Source organism: Pteropus alecto, unplaced genomic scaffold (assembly GCF_000325575.1).
Source record: "Pteropus alecto unplaced genomic scaffold, ASM32557v1 scaffold13, whole genome shotgun sequence".
NCBI classification, from domain to species: Eukaryota; Metazoa; Chordata; class Mammalia; order Chiroptera; family Pteropodidae; genus Pteropus; species Pteropus alecto.
Window position 1 is genome coordinate 1,111,117 of NW_006434373.1, and position 20,971 is coordinate 1,132,087.

The window sequence follows — 20,971 nt, forward strand, 5'->3', positions numbered from 1 at the left end:
TAAAAAATAGTTTTTCCTTTTTTTTTTTTTTTTTAAGAAAAGTGTGGCATCAGAAATAGAAGGCTCGGGCCAGGGGCGACAAATTCCAACTTACTCTTAACTTTGATACTGCTGGTATGCCATAGGGCTAATAGGTGTTGGGGTCATGGGGCATTAGCATCATACGTGGCCTCACTCACTTACCCAGGGCACTGTATGCATTTCACGATGTGGAAAGCTTGAAAAGCATTACCGCAGGGGGAGTAATGGTTGTCCTTAACAAATTTGAGGTGTTAAAAGACACCAGCAAGACCTCGAAGCTCTTCTAGCAATTAGAGCTGACCACATTTTATCTCTGTAGCTGGCTAGCTGACAGCACAATTGTTTATTCAAATTAACAAAAATAAGAGCAAATTCCCATAATTTAAAAATTGCATTCATACTCGAGATTACGTCTCAGAATAAACATGTCAACTATATGATCATCAAAATTAAAAGGTAATAAAGACCCATCTGGGTTTGGGAGTCCTGTAATAGCTTCTAGCCTCTGCCTATAAATGTTTTATACATTCATCGTATCCTTTTGATTTTGTCTTATCCTTTCTTTTTGCACAGTCCCACATTGTTTTCTTTTATTTGCAAAAAGCTACAAGGGTGCTGTGAAATGTGCACATAATGCACTCTCTAAGAAAAGCACTGTTTCTTTGAAACGCTGCCAAAAAAAACTATTTTGCCTTTGCAGTATCTTGGCATAATCAGCCCACATGCTGAGTGGAATGAATCCCTGACAATCAATGGTATGGCACTCCAGGAGGCTTCATCAGCACCTGTCACAGTCTGTGGTGATGGCCTGCACAAAGGCTTCTCTGGCACCATCTCCTTCAGTGTCTGCTTTTCTGCTGGCCCCTAATTGGGGACTGGGGATCAAGAGTCCCTTCCCTTGCTCCCTAACTGGTTTCCCTCAAGGATCCACTTATTTCCAAGCTTTAAATGTCACTTGTAAATGAACCACTTCCAAATCCACACCCTGCCCCGACTCTGAACTGAACACTTGTTTGCTAAGCACCTCCCGGTCAATGTGTGCAGCAGTGATCCAGCTTCCTGCAGCTGATCGGTCCAGAGATATTCTCCACCCTCTCCCCCAAACTCTGAACACTCAATGTGTCTTATGGCATATAACCATGATCTAAGATCAGACCTATTACTTATGTAATTGTTTTCCATCCAGATCAGTGGTTTTTAAACCCAGCAGCACATCAGTACCATTCAGGAAGCTTTTAAAAAAACAATACCAATAGAACTCAACAACAACAACAAAAATAATAAATCACCCAGTTAAAAAAAAAAACACGGATAAAGGACTTTGAATACACATTTCTGCAAAGAAGATATACAAATGGTCCATAAGCATATGAAAACGTGCTCGACAGCACTAATTATTAGAGAAATCCACATCAAAACTGCAATGAGACATCACCTAACACACATTAGAATGAATGCTATAAAAAAATAAATAAAAACAAGAGTCAGCAGGTTGTGGAGAAAGTGTGCACTGTGGGTGAGAATATAAAATGGTGCAGCCGCTGTGAAAAACAGTGTGGAAGTTCCTCAAAAAATTAAGCATTGAATGACCATATGATCCAGCAGTCCCACTTCTGGGTATGTATCCAAAAGAAATGAAAGCAAGATCTCAAAGAAATATTTGTACACCCATGTTCATAGCAGTATTATTAAAAGTAGACAAGCTCCGGAAACCCAAATGTTCATCAGTAGATGTATGGATAAATAAAATATGGTATATCCACACAGAGGAATATTATTCACTTTATAAAGGAAGGGAATTCTGACACATGCTACATGAATGAACCTTGTGAACATTATGCTGTGTGAAATAAGCCGGTCACAAAAAGACAAATATTATATGATCTCACTCATATGAGGTGCCTAGAGTTGTCAGATTCATAGAGACAAGAAGTAGAAAGGTGTGGGGAACTTAGTGGGGAGTTAGTGTTTAATGGGTATAGGCTTTCAGGTTTGCAAGACAAAAAAGTTCTGGAGACCAGCTGCCCACAAACCTGACTAGAGTTAACACCGCTGCCCTACACACCTAAAAATGATTAAGATGGCAAGTTTCATGCTGTATGTTCTTTACTACAATTTAAAAAATTATTTAAAAAAAAATAATAATGTTTGGGCCCTGTCTCTCAGAGTTTCTAATCTAACTGGGGTGGGGCCTGGGTTTTTTTTTTTTTTTTTTTTTTTAGCATCTTATACGATTCTAATGTATGACTAAGAACATGTATATATTATATGACTAAGAACATGTATACATTATAAACAAAAATTTTAAAAGATATTTATTTATTGCATATCTTTTTATCCTCTGCATACTGGGGTACACAGCAAGTTCTCAGTACTTATTAAACATTCACATGACTACTAACCGAATAAAAGAACGAACGACTATCTGAGTGGTGATGACACTCCATATTTTAAAACACTGGTCTAAAATCATAGATAGCTAAATTCTGTTGTCAGTTTACCTCAAGACTACTAAGTTTTTTTTTGTTTTTTTTTTGTTTTTTTTTAGCTACCTTGTACCCAATTTCCCCATCGGTAAAATAACAATACTGATCCATTACGATGTGCCGGGCACTGATTTAAGCACTCCCAGAGGTATTCTTATTATCTTCGGTTCAGAGTTGAAGAAACAGAGGCCTGGAGAGCCTAAGCAGCTCATCTGCAGGGGCAAAGACTGCAACTGAAGTATTATGATCACATGCTTTAAGTTGGGGTCATAGAAGAGTCTCAAGAAACAGTAACATTAAAAAACAGAAAACAAAAAACCCTTAACAGCAGTTAGACAAAGCCAGTGCTACATAAAATCTCATTTTTGTTTTATGGCTTTTCCTTTTTAGTTAAGGAGGAAAGATTGCACCTATAGAGTACAACAAATGTGTTCTGTAATCACAACCTGTGTGTCCAGACCAAGGCAGGCCACATTCCTGAGGGACACAACGGACATGGCCACAAACATGAGTGCGTGGTTCTGGAGGAAAGACAGAATAAGATGCCTCCTGATGGACAGCTGAGGAGTCATGGAACCTCGCCAGCACCAGGGCTGAAGACTGATAATTCCTCAATCTTATATTCATGCACTGAAACATTACCCTTTAGTAAACAGCTTGCTGGACATCAGATATAAAACCCATCTGCAAATTTTCAATACAAACCCTCTGTAGGTTTCCAATTAGGCAATCTTATCTCCCTACCTCTAATCTAGTTAGAGTGTTAACTTCATATCTCAGAAAAATATCAAGAAGAGATTTACACCATCACAGCTTTTCATAAACTTAACTGACTGAACGTCGTGAACATGGATGGAAGGAAGAACTGGGATGGGGCGTGGGATCAAGGGAAAGTGCTTGGGAAATAGTACGTTTGTTGTCATTCTATCAGTTTATCCATGATCTTTCCTCTGGATTAAATCTGCCTCTTTACTATCTGATAAACTATCAAAGTTATAGTTTTAAATCACACTCCTTTCACTTCGTTTGAAACACTGTAATTTAGGATGACTTTTTCAAACATAATCTTACTTATTTTAAAGAATTTAAATGTATGTCCTACCTTGGGCTAAAGCTGATTCTACGTGCTGAAATTCATCTTAAAGCAATTTAGCAGCATTAGACATGTCCCTTAGAGCAGCGGCCCCCAACCTGTTTGGCACCGGGGTCCGGTGCTCCTATGGGAATCTGGAATCTAATGATTTGAAGTGGAGCTGATGCTGGTGCTGGGGAGTGGCTGCAAATACAGATGAAGCTTCGCTAGCTGGCCCGCGGCTCACCTCCTGCTGTGTGGCCCAGTTCCTAACAGGCCACAGACCGGTATGGGTCCGAGGCCTGGGGGTTGGGGACTCCTGCCCTAGAGGGTGCATTTAAAGTTCTAAACATATTTGGAAAAGAACAACATGGCCTTTGTGTTTCCTGTAATCATAGTTTGTAGGGTTTAAATTTAAAAATGTTCCTAATGTTTAATTTAACATGTCTCTAACTACAGCTGAGTATATGGGGGACACACTACACTGCACTTTATTTACTAGGATGACTAAGAGTTGGCCAGGTGAAGAAGCATGAAGAAATGCATATTTCTGGCAAAAGCAAAACATCTGAACATAGGGAGATGACAGATGACTGCAGTTCAGTGAACTTCGCAAGTGCAGCAGGTCACTGGATGAGGGCGGGAGTGGTGAGCAGAGGGCGAGGGGGAGTGTTGGCTGTAAACTGTTAACCACAATAACGCTTCACCACCTTTATAGGAGAAATGTGTCCAGAGGTCACCAAATGGGGAGATCAAGGTCCTTTATGACTGTACAAAAAACTGTCTCTGAAACTGTCTTTCAGAGGAAATCAACACAGAGAAAAATAAAAACACTTAAATCGCATCAGGTTAAAAGATAGTGATACTTCCTGGTTCTTTTATTAATTTTCTTGCCAACTGACAAACTGTGCCAAAGAGGAAGGCATCTCTTACTTGAAAGAGGCAAGCAGCAAAATTCACTGTTTGGAGGTCTAGTTCAATTTTAGTAGTTTTAGGACTAAAAGGACCACTTTCCACACTAGGCCAAAATATTTTTAAAATGTGAAAACTGGCTTCACCCATAACTTATACCACTGGTGCAGTCACCACCAAATACTATATAAACAGCTCCCCCACCCTTTCCTCTTTCAGACTCCTGGTTAGAGTCCTTCGCAAATTCTTCAAATCAAAATAAACCCTCTGGATGATTGATGGGCCTATTTTTAAACTCCGGGATGGAGGGGAAGAGGGGAGTGCTGAGACTATAGCAGACACATAACGACTCATTGTTTCCCTTATACTATACCAGTTAGCTGAAACTATTTTCATAGACTCATTAGCCGGAAGGAACCTGCAGCATCGGCATAAGGAGTCATGTTCTGAAAACATCTCCCTCAGTCTATTCCATTTTCTGACAATGCTCATTATTAGCACATTAGTAAGTAGTGCTGAAAACACATAGTCATGTTCATCCCACAAAATCCACGCACCTCACCACAATAAGTTAATGGCAGAAGGATGAGGTCACGGCCACCACTGTGTTCTTTTGAATCTTCTCCCTAAGAGCCAGAGCTTCTCCAGAAAACCTACTACATCTGTAAAAACTGCCAATCACTATTATTTACTATGCTACTTAAGCTTAAAAATCTAATTAATTTAGTAAGTTATATTTATCCAACCTCTAGACAATTCTTAAGCGAGTTTCATTCGCCTCTCCTAGTACATGCAATGAGAATTAGAAAAAACATATGTTCTGTAAATAGAAAGCCATGACATTCTCCAGGGTCAGAATGCAAAAAAGTTCTTTGTGATTTCTAGGTTGAGAGCATGTATTTGAGCCTCTGAGATGCAACTAAATGGTGGGGGCCGATGGTGAAGGCTGGCCGTTATATGTGGAATATATTGTCAAAATAAAATAAAACAAAGTGAGTCTGGTAGTTCATGAGAAAGGAAGTTGTTATTATGCCCCGGGGTAATTGGCATGAATTATTGTAATTAGTATCATTTTTACACGGAGTGCAGTTTTAGTTTTTCCTTTTCTCACTTTTGGTTCTCTAGCAACTAAAAGCAGTGCTAAAGTCAAGTTTACCGTAGCACCCACAAATATAAACCAGACACTGCCACTGCTATAAGCCTCTATAGGATGAGAAACTCTGACACTCAGTGCTAATGCCTCAAAACCCATAGTGCCTCTGCTCCAGGACTGTTCCCAAAAGGGTCCCCACAAAGGACCTCTTCCTTCAACTGATCCATTTTCCGAGCATTGACGCCATGCTGAAGCTGGTGTTTCAGACACACCTCAATGTGGGAGGTAATGCCAGAGTGTCATTTTTTGTAGACTGTGCCTGTCCCAGTCAGAGTAACTCTGATGTCAATGCCACATTACAACAGTTGATATTCTCTAAATGGGCTTGCACATACTTTTGAAATCTCTCCTTAACCCTAACACCCTCTAGATCAGAAATGAGTGTGTTTGCTTTCAGAGTGAGGCTGAATTCTATGCATGAGCTCATGCTACACCCCTGTTCCCAGGACAGCTGGGAGGGACTTTGTAGGGAAGGGGACATTTTCACCTTTTCTCCCATGGATAGATAGGAGAAAGAACTAGGAGCACCGGGGGTACAATGACCTTAGGAGCAGGGCTGCTGTCGCTTTAGGAGCTCCAGAAAGAAAAAGGCAGAGGCCGTGCGGGGGCACGTGCTGTGCTGGGTGGGTGTGAGTGACCGCACCTGCATGAAAGGCTGAGTGGTTGAGGGCCAGGGGCCCGGAGACTGACAGTCCACTTGACTAGCTGTGGCTGGGAGCAGAAGGGACCTTAGAAGTCTGACTTTGCTCTCCTCATGGGGACAAACATCAGTTGGAGAAGGCCTTTCTTAAATACCCATGCTGTGTCCGGGGTGGTACCAGGCCCAGTTAGGGAGCACTGTCTGTGATCCGCCAGAGTTCATCACTAAGGTGTGTGGACTCACACTCCTTCAGAGCACAGGAGGAAGCTGGACTGAGCGCTGGGGCTCAGCCAGCCGGCACGTGGACAGCACTTCCAGCCTGGCCAAGAACTCAGGGTCGCCGCAACCCTCCTGCTGGCTCCTCTCCCCACCCCTGCCAGCCTGGCCACCTGAAAGGCAAGACAGGACTCCGACCAGCACCCACTGCCCTCCTCCAATGGCAGCTGCCCCAAGAGCTCTCACCTGCCTCAGAACCTGGCCAGATGAGCTGCTTTCCCACTACAGCTCCCTCCTCCCTATGGCTACCTGGTCTCACCCCCACCCCACACTATAGCTCCCAGCCCTTCTTTTCCTCAGTCCTCACCCTCCAAAATTATAAGGCCCACGGAAACAGTTCAAACAAACATTGTTTGTTTCAGCTTTATATTCTTAAAAACACTGACCTAAAACAAAAAGACAAAATCCCACGTAAAAATCATTCAATCCAGCTCCATCTTTTCCTCATTTGGTTCTCAAACAACTACAAAATCCAGAAAACACACTTACAATGCATCGAATCCATTTTGGATAAATTAAAATTCATCCTGAACAATGTTCAATGCAACTTGATGTCAGCAGCTGGAATGGGGATCGATCAATAATACATCAGGTGATTCCATTAGGAACTGCTTGTATGGGGACAAATAGGTTGTGACAATGTAACCCAGTTATGTTGAAAATGAGTTTCCAGGGAAGCATGCCTCATCTGCCGAGATTTACAAAACCATTTCTTCTCTATGGAAAACTTTTTCTGGAGCCCTGGGCTATGATTCACTTTAAAAGTTTCTTCTAAAAGGTTATTGAATGCCACAGCCATGCAATGGATAAAGTGTTTTTATCTTAACTTTGCAAATATTTCTGCTAGAGGCCAGAGTCCACTCAAGAAAGATTTCGAATTAAAGGTAGTTTTAGCTGATATTATTCAAGCTGAAATTTATTTTAGTGCACTTACCCACAAACTTGCATTTCCATGATAAAAAATAAAATTTGCTCATAAAATCCCCATAGCACTGCCTTTTAGAAAACTAAAATTTATGGTAACATTATTAATACAGTTGAATGTTTAGCGATTATAAGGCACTATTCTAAGCACTTTACATGTGCAATTTATTTAATTCTCACAGCTTTGTAAGGTTTTTAATAATCATCAATATAATTATACTAGTCTTAAAAGATGAGGCATATTAAACATCTTATGAGTTTATTTGTGCAAAAAAATCTGGCCCCACAGCCTTTACCACCAACTATGCTGCCAGAAACACAGAAAAATGGGGTCCTTTCACTTTGTTTTCTAGTTATTCTTATGAAGATATTAAAATCTTATAGAGAGTCTGGATAATAAAGACAATTGACCCATATATATTCATTTCATTTTAGCATATTCCCTTTGCCTTTGTTTTTGACCATATTCATACATGCTATAAATTTTGTATCCCAGTTTTTTTAATGCTACTGTTTTAGAATACACTTCATAGTAAATTGGGAAGACAAAGTTAAAAATACCAAATTCAGTGGTTGTATGTTGAAATGCATAGTTTTATAGTCGTCTTTATAGCTTCAGTTTCTATCTCTATTCTCTCTCAGTCCCATGACTGCAGATTCAAAAGAATGCACATGTCTACCTGTTAAACTTTATTCTTACATCTTAAACAACTGCAAAGACTTAAATTCGTAAATGGTAAACTCATGGAGAATGTGATAAATCCTAAGAATTCTTCTCTGGAAAGACCCACAGTGAATGTGATATTCTTTTAATTCTAAAAGTTCTCCTCCTTTGGATTCTCCAAGAAAGTGATTATTTAGCAGAAAGGTCTAAAGTTAAATAAAGTTCAATATAAATAAAGCTAAATATAAACCACACACTTTAGAGGAAATTTCTGAGGGACACTTTTTCTTTTAACTTAAGCAGTGCACACCTTACAGTTTTTTCCTATGAGACGTGTGTCGTGGGGGAAACTAGCCTTAAAAAGATGACAATCTTTTCCACATCTGGAACAGGCTTGAAAACCTTGGCAGGCGTCAGAATCTCTAGCTGGCCAAATCCTGTAATATCTCCTATATGTGGTGGAACCGAGTAGGCAGTGTGCCAGATGGCTCCCATGAGGCCTCCTTCTCTCCCTTACAAGCAGAACTCCAGCCTTGATGGCTGAGATTTAGCACCTGGCCAGGGTACCCAGCCTGGCCCAGGACAAAGCTAGCACACATGCACACTGGCAGGCTGGTTTCAAAGTAATTCGTGCCTTTCCCACTCCAGCAGACATGCTCAGTGTTCCCAGCACACACCCTCCTCCTTCATCCGAAACCTTTCCCCAGGACAAGGCCAGGCCATCAGCTCAGCTAGCCTACCCCTCCTTCCATCACCTGCAAAGACTTTCCTACCAACAACTGCAGGAGATGGGTGATGGCTGCCTCTTCTCCCTCCCTATTCTCTGTTCTCATGTTCAATCACCTCTTTGTTGATACACAATGTAAATGCCACACAAGTCTGTTCAATACTCACTGAAGAGAAGACTAAATGCCTTTCTGAGTTGCTAATGCTTTCAGTCACAAACTAACAACATGATTGGAGTTATTACCTCCAAGCCCTGCTTTGGAAAGCTGGCCCTCACAAGGCATGAGAGCTTTGGAAGGCTTTGACAACAGTTTAGTTCCAGGAAGAAGTGGAAATGGCCAGTCTTAGGCCACTTAGAAAGTTCTAAAAGGTCATACTAGAAGCAGCATTTTCTGGCACTGCAGTGAACCAATTATGAAGAGTAGACTCAGGAGTGCCACCAATCGCTGCAGAACTAGTACAACACTAGGAACTGCTGCCACCTGACCCCTGCGTTATTCTCAACATCAGCCAGAGTGACTCTTTACGGTTCAGCTCATTTCCAAAAATCCCCCCCAAATCCTCCAGGGTTTCCCATCTACTCAGAGTAAGAGTGAGACATGTGTGAGGCCCCGTGACCTCCCTCGCCTTACTGCCCAGGGCTCTCCTGGTCACTCACTGCTCCAGCCACTCCACATTCCTCATTGTTCACAGTTCAAGGCCGTGGCAAGTGATAATCCTCACTAGGACCACCTCCCCTTAGACGTGCACAAGTTCCCTTCCCTCCCCTCCTCAAGTCTGTACTCCCATTAGCTCAGTGAAGCCAGCATCACCATTCAGTTTAAAACTGTGACACTGCCCGAAGCCCATCATTCCCTAGCACCTGTCCCTGTTGGAGGTTTCTCTATGATACTGTTGACTTATGCTATATTTTAATGAACATTCCATCGACTATATTTTAATGAATATTCCATATGACTTATGCTACATTTTAATGAACATTCCATTGAAAAGTCACATACATAAAGCGTCCGTGCAGCCCAGCCTTCAGCAGGGTGCCCAGAACTGGATCAAGAAAAAGAACATCACCTCTGTCCCAAGAAGCTCCTCCTGCTAGTCCCAGCCATTCCCACCAGAATGACTGGCATCATGACCTCTGTGCCCGGTTTGAACTTTATTTAAATAAAATTGAAGAATGTGTGCTCTTTCTGCCTGGCTTCTTTAGCTTCATCCTAGGTCTGTGAGAGTCACGGGTGTTGGTCATTCATTTTATTTCATGTGTACTATGCTACTGTACGAATATATCATGAATTATTATTTTTTTTTCTTATGTTGACAAATGGATTGTTTCCAGGCGCAGATATTTAACATTACTGGATATTGCCAACCAGTTGTCTGAAGTGGTTCTCAGTTCATACTCCCACAAACAGTGTACATATAAGTTCCAATGGCTCCATATCCTTACCAACACTAGGTATTGCCTAATAGATCATTTAAATAATTCCAGGAAGCTACTTCAAACCCTTACTGGAAGAAAGAAGACTAAAATTCCCAACTAGCAGTCTTTTCCTTGATCAGCTTGACCCTCCTAGCTGAGTGGCATTATTGGCTTATGTTACTTATATTTTTTCCTAGAAATTGAGGTGAAGCCAAAATAATGCTCAATTGTTGAAGTTGCTATCTCAGGAGAAAGGCATGTTATCCCATTAAACATACTTTTCCCTATAAAATTAGCTAATACTTTTTGTGTTCTTACTATCTGTCAGATACTATCTAACTGTTTTACATATATTCTCATTTAATCATTTTAAGAGTCTCATGAAGAAGGTATTATTATAACCCCCACTTATAGACAAGAAAACCGAGGCTAAGAAAAACTAAATAACTTGCCAAAGGTCAAATATTTGCTAACTGATACAGTCCTACTCAAACCCAGGGTAGTTGGACGGGGCTCCATGTAAGTGACTCTGCAAGGCAAGGTGTGGTGCACTGCTCTGCACATGCTTACATCAAAACACAAGGGCAAACATGCAACAAGCGAATGGATGCATATGGGCGAGGTAATGCTTCTCCTGCACTGTATCCAATTTAGCAGACTTCTGACTGACTTCTATGTTTAGAAATTCAGGCAACTGTTAGGTGATTTCAAGCAGCCGTTAGAGAATTAAGCTCAATATATGCCTCTCTCACGGTTCAAGAAGTGTTTAGACTGAAAAGAAAATGGTTCTAAAATCTGCCCTTTACAACTACTCACCTGTGTCAGCAAAGATTTTCTCCATACAAGCAACCAAAAGAAAGCCTAGAAATAGAGATTGACTCCAACGGGTATCAAAACCTCCACCTTCAAATTTTGTATTTATTAAAGTCTCACTTTCTCACTGGATTTATAGTAAGTAAATGTAAAATCTTGGAACTTATAAATTCATACAAATAAAATACTTGGAGAACAGGGTCTATTGCCAAAAACCTCAAAAAATGACTTACGTGGGTTCTCTAATATCAAACATTGTATGAATTCAGAGAACTATAAAGCAAAGTCTAATAACCATGTAGAGGGTGCCCTGCCTTTAGCATACTCAAAGAAATCAATTTTTATCTAAAGAAAGGCTTAATCTGAACATCTTGGTAACAGCAAAAATCACAATTTATAGTATTTAGATTCCCAGTGTCCTTTTATAATTACTTCTCCCTTGAATGGAAAAGTTTATTTTGCCAAATAAATATATAGAATGACTTATCAGACCCTGATGGGCATGTCCTTTTTTTTTTTTTTCACTATAACTGCCAGAAAATGAAGAGCTAACAGTAGCAACTGTCTGATAACATTCTTTTTTTTTTAAAAAAATGTCCTGCTTTATGTTGCATTTAATTGCATAAGCTACTTCAAATCCTTCCTGAAAGAAAGAAGACTAGAACTCCTCATTAACAGTTCTTCATCAGTCCAACCTCCCGGCCAAGTAGCATCAATGGCTCATACTACTTCTACTATAATCTAGAAATTGAGGTCTATTTAAAATAATGCTCAACGATTGGAGTTACTAGCTCAGGAGGAAGCCCAGGCTATCCCCCAAACGCTCTTGATGACGATCCCACATGCAACAGTGGGGCAGAGTGCACCAAGTGCAGGATAGAGGAGAGTTTTTGTTGTGCCAAGAAAAACAACATGTCATTGACAAAAAGACAAATGCATATTGCTGTTCACCTGGAAAGCTGCAAAATCATAAAAAGGAGACTGTGCAGAGGACAAGCATTGGCTAGCTGGGTCGTGCTTGTTGCCCATGTTAGTAAATTCACTTTCAGTCCAAGTCAGGGAATTTGGCTGTCCAGACGGCCTGAGGAGGAACCTACCTTTGATGGCTAAGGTGACCAGCTAGGCACTTGAAACCTCATCTCTGCCCAGACTCACTTTTTTAGTTTGCAGATTAGAAATAAAGACAAGAAATTTTACTTTCGTCTTAAACTTCTGGTTATTACAAATTCCTTGGTGACAAACCTAGTTCAGTCCAGCCCACATATACAGAATATATATCTCAGATTTTCTAAAGTAGGCAATTGATTATGAACTACGGGAAACTCAGATGGCAGGATGAGATGCAGGCAGAGAGATTCTGGCTGGGAAACAAAAGTGCGTTAAGTACGTGTTGTGCTGTCGTGATAAGAGTTCTGAAATTTAGCTTCTGTCTTAGCTTAGATGGCATTTGTCCTTTACTTTGTGATAAAGCTAATTTTAAAACATTTTATGTTTTATTTAAGAAAGAACGTGTAATAAACATAACAATCCTCCCATGAGAAAATACTGTTTAAAAGCCCACTTACTTCCTTCATTTCCAACAATTTAGAAAACTCCCCTGTAACAGCTTGCGCTACACAGCTCCGATTCCGCCCTTTATCAGTTCCTGCTCCTTTTAAACCCTCACCATCTGACATATTAGATTTTTTTCTCGAAGAACCCAATTGCCTCTGGTATTGGATAAAATCCTAAAGTGAGGGGTGGTCTTTGAGTAGCTACGTACCCTAATGAAAATTTGTATAAACAAACCAGGAAATATTTATTAACTTCTCCTTGAAAATTTTACAGGAACTTCCCTTCAAATATTTGAAAACCTCTCACCCCCGTATAGAATGATTTACAAAGATTTAATCTGACCCGAGCCTGGGTTTCCCTGCTCGGTCCGGTGGGCAACTCTGTGTTGGGAAGAACTTCAGGCCCCAAGTGGGAGGCCTGAGCTCTGACTTCCCACACTGTGAGCCCACCTCTGTACCCTCCTCACCCCAAACCCACCTCTAGAACCCTGTCTGTAGGTCTCCCACTGGGAACCTACCTCTGTAATCCCGTCCACCACAAACCTGCACGTGAGCTCCAACATCTTCACTATAGCTAATTGTCTTACTTTATTACTAAAGACCAGTGATGTATAAAGAGTGAATATGTACTTCTCTTGAGGGAGGAGATAATTGATATCACACTTAAATTTTGAGATTGGTACAAAATTACAAAACATTGTGTGCTCATGTGATCTTGCTGAGAATGAACTGTCATATATCAGGAATTTGCTATCCTCACGTTCCCTCATCAATGCCTCTCCTCCCACAGGCTTCAGTGGGCATCCCAGATCTATGCACAATACAACCCAGTAAATAAATCCCAAGACTTCATGAGGAAGGCCGCCCAGGTTGCCACTAATGCAGAGATTCAGCAGCTTGAACCCTGAGGCATCGCCATTTTACTCTGCGATTTCCTTCCACTCTGGGGTGGCTGGCCCAAGGACATCCCCACGTTCCACTGTCTATGTTTATAGCCACCGAGGTTTCCCACAGGTTATCTTGTTTCCCGCGAAGGAACACGCCTCTCCACCGTCCTCAGGAACACACACTTAAAAATGGAAACAGAAGATGAGAAATGTGATGGCCTCTGTATCCTGCCCCCGAGATACAAATCTGTAACTAAGAATTAGGCTTTTAATTTTCTTAAGTATAAATGTTGCCCAACAGAGAAGCATGGATTACTGTTATATCTAAAGTATTTGCCAAATCATATTTAGGAGCCATTTAGGAGTGATCATTTTTTCCCAATTTGCTTCAAATCAAATTCATTACTGATCAAACTAGCTGTTTACAAGAGTTTCCAAAATAGAGCATCCCAGGTTTTCTGTGCTGCCTTTCTGAGAGGCGATGAACCAGCCTCACAATTTCCTTAAACCTCCCATGAGGAGGGCTGCCTGCTGGCCTCATGGTGGCCTGACTGTATCAGCTAAAGATAGCAAGATACCTAAGAATAGCTGGGCGCCGTGGCGGTCTTTCTGACGTTATTCACTCGCAGACACACTGGACTCTGCAAAGGCTGGTGTGGCAGAAGACGAATGGACTCCTGTGCCACTTCAGCGGACAGAGCCAAGATAAACCCATGAAGGCTGCAGGGAGGAAAATGTGAACTCAGTAACACTGAGTTATGAGAGCGGTATCTGATCAATCACGGAGTGGCATGCCACAGCAAGTCATGCCTCAATCAGACTGGAGGATTATCTGCACCCTGGACCATCCTGGATGCTAACCTAACAAAGATGTTGCCAATCTTAAGATGATTGGTCTCTATCCTGGACTTTAAGAGGGTAGAAAAGTCCTTGCTTTAAATCCATTACATAACAAAGCACCCCAAATGCTGCCAGTCTGAAAACTTGCTTTGGCCAAACCTTCCCATCATCTAAATATGTGTGTGTACTCACTCATCTCTCTGCATCTGGAGAAAGCTCCAGCAGAACCTGGAGGTGGCCTCCTGGGGGGAGGCTGGTGGCCAGAGGACAGAGGTGAGAGGGAGACTTTCAGTGCATGCTTGTCTTTCACATTTGAATTTTGAACCATGTGTATGTATTACCCATCCAATAAGTCCAACCAATCAATAAGGATATCAAGTTAAAGATGGAGAAAACAAACACCAGAGGTAAGCGATAAGTAATATTTGTAGTTCAAGCTACATGGATACTGATGACGTGACACAGGTGCCAAGCAAGGGAGGAGGGGTCACCAAGTTCATGGGCCAACAGCCACTCCTTTAGTCTAGGACAAAGGCAGGAGACTACATTGTAAACACAGTCTGATTGGCACACAGCCACACTCATTTGTTACATATAGTCCTTGGCCACTTTCCTGAAGACAGCAGAGTTGATTCATTGCCACAGAGCATGTAACCCTATAAGCCTAAAATACTTACTATATTTTAAATGCTTAAGCCCCATAAACCTAAAAGATTTACTCTTTTCCAAAAAAGTGTGTCAACCCCGATCTAGGAAAAAAGTAGGAAAAAGAGATATTTTTCCTTTGCTCATCAGACAAAGGCCCTTGCTAGAACCTTAAGTGTAATTATTACTGACTTCAAGTTATGCGTTAAAGAGAGAAATCACTTGTGCAAAGAACATGAGAAGCTTGGACTCACCTCTAACAAATGCCCCTGCAGCCCTAGTTACTTATCTAACCCCAGCATCAACTGAAAAGACTGAGACTGGCTGTCCTAGGACGGGTGGGAGTTTCCTCCTAGAAACATGAGTTAGTGTGAGATGAAGGCCCCCAGCCCAGCCGCCCTCAGTAAAACAGGCTGTCTCAGGGTGCCGGCACCCCAGGCATGGGGCTGGGCAGTGTCTTCATACTTTGTAAAACCCCTTCCACTTAACATGACATAACTCCTTTGCATGCAAAGAACAGAAGCACACTCTCTGTGGTGATGTGTCAATTATCATATTTTTTGAAAAGTAGCCTTTTGCTCAATTCTCCCACTAGATTTTAAATTCTAGAGGAAAGAGACCAATTCTTATTTTCAGTATTCTTAGCAACTATGGATACCTGGTCCACAGTGGGCTCAGTAATTACTATTGGTTGAATAAAGAGAATAAATACAGAGTTACACTTGCTAGAAATAGAGCAATAAGTTATCACCAGAAACAGAGTTCAGGCTCATCGACACCTATAATACCGTTATTTTAGTAAATTCATAGAAGACAGATGCAAGAGTTCTAAAGGTGCGCATTAAATTTTAAAAACTTGCAATGTCCCAAAAGTTTTCTACAAGAGTCTCCCATGTCCCAAGCCTTTCTACTTGTACGTTCTAAGGAAATACAGTAGTGTTAGGGGTGGCATTTTTAATTTTGATTAGGACTTTTGTCTTCTCAAGACATGAACTCTTTAAGCTTCACGTTTACACAGTAATTGCGTAATAATTTTGTAATACTCTTCACCACCGCTTTCTCCTCCCGAGCCCTTCAAATGCCAAAATAAGTGAACTTTTCTTCCAGTTTGCAAAGCTACAGCCAATTGATTTTCCCTCTTCCTTGCCGTCCGAGCATCAGCATGCTACTACCAGCTAACTGGTTAGTAGGGGCACACCACCAGCTAACAGGTTAAGAGGGATGCACAGGCAACACAGATGAAGATCCATGTAGAGAGTTATAGCCTGGGGCCTGACTAATGACCCCTTTGGGCTCATTTACTGGGTAGATCTGGGAATTTGCTGAGAAAAGCTCTTAGAAGTGCTATTATTATTAGGCCTGTTCCCTCCAGAAGCATACACTCCTCTCCTTGCTGGTAGACAGTGTCCCTCTCTCCTCTCTCTGCCCCCAGACCTTCTCCTGCAGAGGCCTCAAATTTCATCTCTCAGCCACAGATGACTGCTCCTTCCAGAGATGCCTTCTTCTTCTTCTCCTTTATTTTCAGGGCTGCACCGGGACCTGGGACCTGGCCACCAACTGCGTTTACAGGAAAGCAGGAAGCTCCCTTGGTGCACTGGAGGGTAGGAGTCTGCGTGTTCTGTAACAGTCACAGGGTTGAGCAGGGGTGCTGTTCAAAGTATCCACCAGGAACTGCCACTACCCCGTAGGAAGGGGCATCAACCATCAAGAGTGGACCAACTGGGGGCCGTGCGCAGAGGCTATGCCACAGTCCAGGGCAGAAGCCGAAGCAGGCCTGGAGAAGGGCAGCGAGGAATAAGTTTTTGGAAAGAGCAATGCTCAGATTGAGAATGTTGTCTTGGTTCCTGGCACAGAGCTTAAAAGCTCTAAGAATTTCCTTCAAACTATACACTCCACCGGGCCGAGGGGTAGGGAGATTGTGACATTTGCCTTGTGTGATATTGTGATTTATGATAAATGTATGTTTGGTCTTAGTCTGTTCCTGGCACAGAGCTCCTAAAACCCCTGAAATTTCCTAAGTGACTAGGGCAAAAAAGTGTTTGTTATGTTAATAAGGTAAAGTTTAGAATGGACCCTTTGGACTTGGGCTGGTTGCCAAGGGAACCAACCACTTAATTATAGGGTAGGAACTTTCAATCTAACCTCCTGACTTCCTAGAAGGGAGAAAGGGCTGATGGCTGAATCAACTGCCAACAGCCAATGATTTAATCAATCGTGACAATGTAATGAAGCCTCCGTAATGACCCAAAAGGATAGGGCTCAGAGTTTCTGAGTTGATAAACATGTGGAACCTAGGGGAGGGTGGTGCACTTGGAGAGAAAATGGAAGCTCCGTAGGCCTTCACCATACCTGGCCCTCCGCATGTCTTCCATCTGGCTGTTCCTGGTGTCTACAGAGTATAAATGAATCAGGAGGCTTTGGTTAGAAATAAATGATAAAGATTTATTCATGGGTTTTAGGAACTGTACACTGGAAACCCAATGAGGCAAGAACCAGAGAGCTTTGAAGAAGAAAGAAAAGTTAAGGGATCTTTTGGTAAAAAGTACATTCTTGAGAAGAATCAGTCCTGCATTCCTGGCTTCTGAACTGGTCTAAGATGATAATCTTCCAGCTGTCTGGTGGTCTAAATAATGGATGTCAGGCCGACTAGACACATGAATGTTCTTTCCTAAGTCCTTCAGGGGGTAATCAGAGGGTTATCTGTAGGATATATATATATCCAGGCATAAATGGAAAATTCAAAAGTTTAAGTTTCCAGGCTTGTTAAAGCAAGAGTAGAATCATTTCCTCATGCCTCAGCCTACTTGGTTAGCTTGACTATAGTGACTCCATTTTATTTCTTCACCCTTTTATCACTTAGTATATTTTTATAACAAAATGGTGATCTAGTAAGTAAACTATTTTCCTGAGTTCTGTGAGCCGCTCTACCAAATGAATCAGACCCAAGGCTAGATTGTGGGAACCTCCGATTTATAGCCAAGAGGTCAGAAGCCCAGATGAGAACCTGGACTTTCAAATGGCATCTGAAGTGGTGGTGGCGGGGGTGGACGGCAGAACCGTGGGCCTGAACCCTTAACTTGTGGGATCCAATGCCATCTCCAGGTAGTGTCAGAATTGAATTGAATTCTTGGATACCGTGATGTCCTTCAGCCACAGCTGCCCCTCCCATCCTCTTTGATATCTTGGTGGACCCCAGCCCTCCACCCCTCCAGCTCCCGAGTCCCTCGTTCTCAGGTTCGATGTCCTTCAGCCACAGCTGACAGTGGGACTCATCTTGGCCACTTCTGCTCCTCCCATCCACTTTGACATCTTGCTGGACCCCAGCCCTTCACCCCTCCAGCTCCCGAGTCCCTCGTTCTCAGGTTAGTGTCAGAGAATTGCTTGGATGTGTGGGGGACTGTCTGCACCCCGCTTCCTCCCGCAGTGGAATTGGGTCCAGACTTAATTCACCTTGTTATTACATCACTGTATTCTAATTTTATGCAGAGAGGAAAAACTATGTGTACTTGGTCTTTAGGGTCATTAAACCGATTGAGCACTTACTACATGCAAATTTTCTATGAGGTACTTAGGTAAACTGAGGTAAATGCGGATGGTCCACTTAGGTTGCCACATGGAGGGTATCTGTAGGGCAGCAAGTAAGAAATAAAAATAGAAAGGCAGATTGCAGGGAGATGAGATGATGGAGGGCTTTGATGCTTAATGCCAGCCTAAGGAGGCTGGTAAGGAGTGGGAATAAGAAATAGCCCTCAATGCAGATCTCATCTCCTCCCCGGAAGCCTCCTCTCACCCACTCCCCTGTATTCCTGTAGTATTCTGCACTCACCTTGACGTAGAAGGCCACAGGTATTGGAATCATGGAGGTACCTGTCTGCCCCAACCTGCTGCCTGGATGCCTTCTCCACCGAATCAGCTCCCAAGAAGGGTAGGAGTCTGCGTGTTCTGTAACAGTCACAGGGTTGAGCAGGGGTGCTGTTCAAAGTATCCACCAGGAACTGCCACTACCCCGTAGGAAGGAGCATCAACCATCAACAGTGGACCAACTGGGGGCCGTGCGCAGAGGCTATGCCACAGTCCAGGGCAGAAGCCGAAGCAGGCCTGGAGAAGGGCAGCGAGGAATAAGTTTTTGGAAAGAGCAATGCTCAGACTGAGAATGTTGTCTTGGTTCCTGGCACAGAGCTTCAAAGCTCTCAGAATTTCCTTCAGGGCAGGAGTGTCTTTTGTCATTCATAACAAGCCCCTTTAGACCACACCTCCTCAGGTGACTCAGGTGGGCCTCTGGACAGTTTCAAAGGAGGGGCTGGCCACACACTGATTACAGGGCTGGAACTCTCACTCCATCTCTCTGGGGAGCATAAAGGGTGGGAAAAGAGCTCAACCACATGGCCAGTGAGAAGCGTGTGTGTGGAGCTTCCTGGTGGGTGGACACATCAAGTGCTGGGAGGGTGACAGCCCTGACCCACCCACAGGGGGGGTGCAAGAGCTTGCACTCCTTCCAGACCCCGCTGCATTGCTTCTATTTGGCTGATGCTGACTTGTGTCCTTTATAACAAAACTGGAATGGTAAGATTTGTGCTTTCAGTGAACTGAGAGTTTTTCTAGTAAAATATTGAACCTAAGAGTGTTATGGGAACCCTGAATTCATAGCCAGCATCGAGGCCCTGGGACCCTGGCCAGCCGTGGCAGCGGGTGGCTGCCTGTGTCGCCCTGCCTCCCCAGACCAAGCCTCATCTTCCTCACCCTCACACCCACCTGAGATGGACAACCCATCTCAAACCTCAAAGACTTGGGTAACCAACAGACCATCCTTGGGGACACTGTCCCTAGTCCCTCTCCACAAACAGAGGCTCCTTGCATTCTGGAAGATCTCTGGAGACCTCTAGGGCTGGGTATTTCATAGCCACAGGCTGCAACTATACACTCCACCGGGCCGAGGGGTAGGGAGATTGTGACATTTGCCTTGTGTGATATTGTGATTTATGATAAATGTATGTTTGGTCTTAGTCTGTTCCTGGCACAGAGCTCCTAAAACCCCTGAAATTTCCTAAGTGACTAGGGCAAAAAAGTGTTTGTTATGTTAATAAGGTAAAGTTTAGAATGGACCCTTTGGACTTGGGCTGGTTGCCAAGGGAACCAACCACTTAATTATAGGGTAGGAACTTTCAATCTAACCTCCTGACTTCCTAGAAGGGAGAAAGGGCTGATGGCTGAATCAACTGCCAACAGCCAATGATTTAATCAATCGTGACAATGTAATGAAGCCTCCGTAATGACCCAAAAGGATAGGGCTCAGAGTTTCTGAGTTGATAAACATGTGGAACCTAGGGGAGGGTGGTGCACTTGGAGAGAAAATGGAAGCTCCGTAGGCCTTCACCATACCTGGCCCTCCGCATGTCTTCCATCTGGCTGTTCCTGGTGTCTACAGAGTATAAATGAATCAGGAGGCTTTGGTTAGAAATAAATGATAAAGATTTATTCATGGGTTTTAGGAACTGTACACTGGAAACCCAATGAGGCAAGAACCAGAGAGCTTTGAAGAAGAAAGAAAAGTTAAGGGATCTTTTGGTAAAAAGTACATTCTTGAGAAGAATCAGTCCTGCATTCCTGGCTTCTGAACTGCTCCAGGATGGTTATCAGTCAAGTGTCAGGCAGTCTGGAGGATGGATGTTAGAAGGTTTGGAGGATGGGTGCCAAGAGGTCTGGTCATACCTGGTGGTCTGGATAATGTATGTCAGATGGCCTGAATATAGGCCACCTTCATGAAGCAATCAGAAGGTTTTCTAGAGGTCTAGATATATAACCAGGTATTGATGCAGAATTGGAAAATTCAAAAAAGTTTAAGTTATCAGGCTCGTTAGAATAAGAATGGAGACTTCCCTTGTGCCTCAACCTTTGTGTTAATTTTAGCAGGTTGGTTAAAATGACTCCATTTTACATAGTCC

At 42.7% G+C, this 20,971-nt stretch overlaps 1 protein-coding gene across 4 annotated transcripts in view; it reads right to left on the reverse strand.

Annotated features, from left to right (window-relative positions):
- ATP11A (ATPase phospholipid transporting 11A) overlaps positions 1-20,971 on the reverse strand; it is a 142,565-nt gene that overhangs the window by 92,302 nt on the left and 29,292 nt on the right. The window contains exon 1 of one of the 4 annotated variants that reach the window (XM_025045005.1): positions 18,856-18,903. The exons of the other annotated variants lie outside the window; for them this stretch is intronic. Coding sequence (XP_024900773.1) covers positions 18,856-18,888 — 33 coding nt within the window. The 5' untranslated portion in view covers positions 18,889-18,903. Of the gene's footprint in view, positions 1-18,855; positions 18,904-20,971 lie in introns of those variants that run through there. 4 annotated transcript variants of the gene reach the window in all.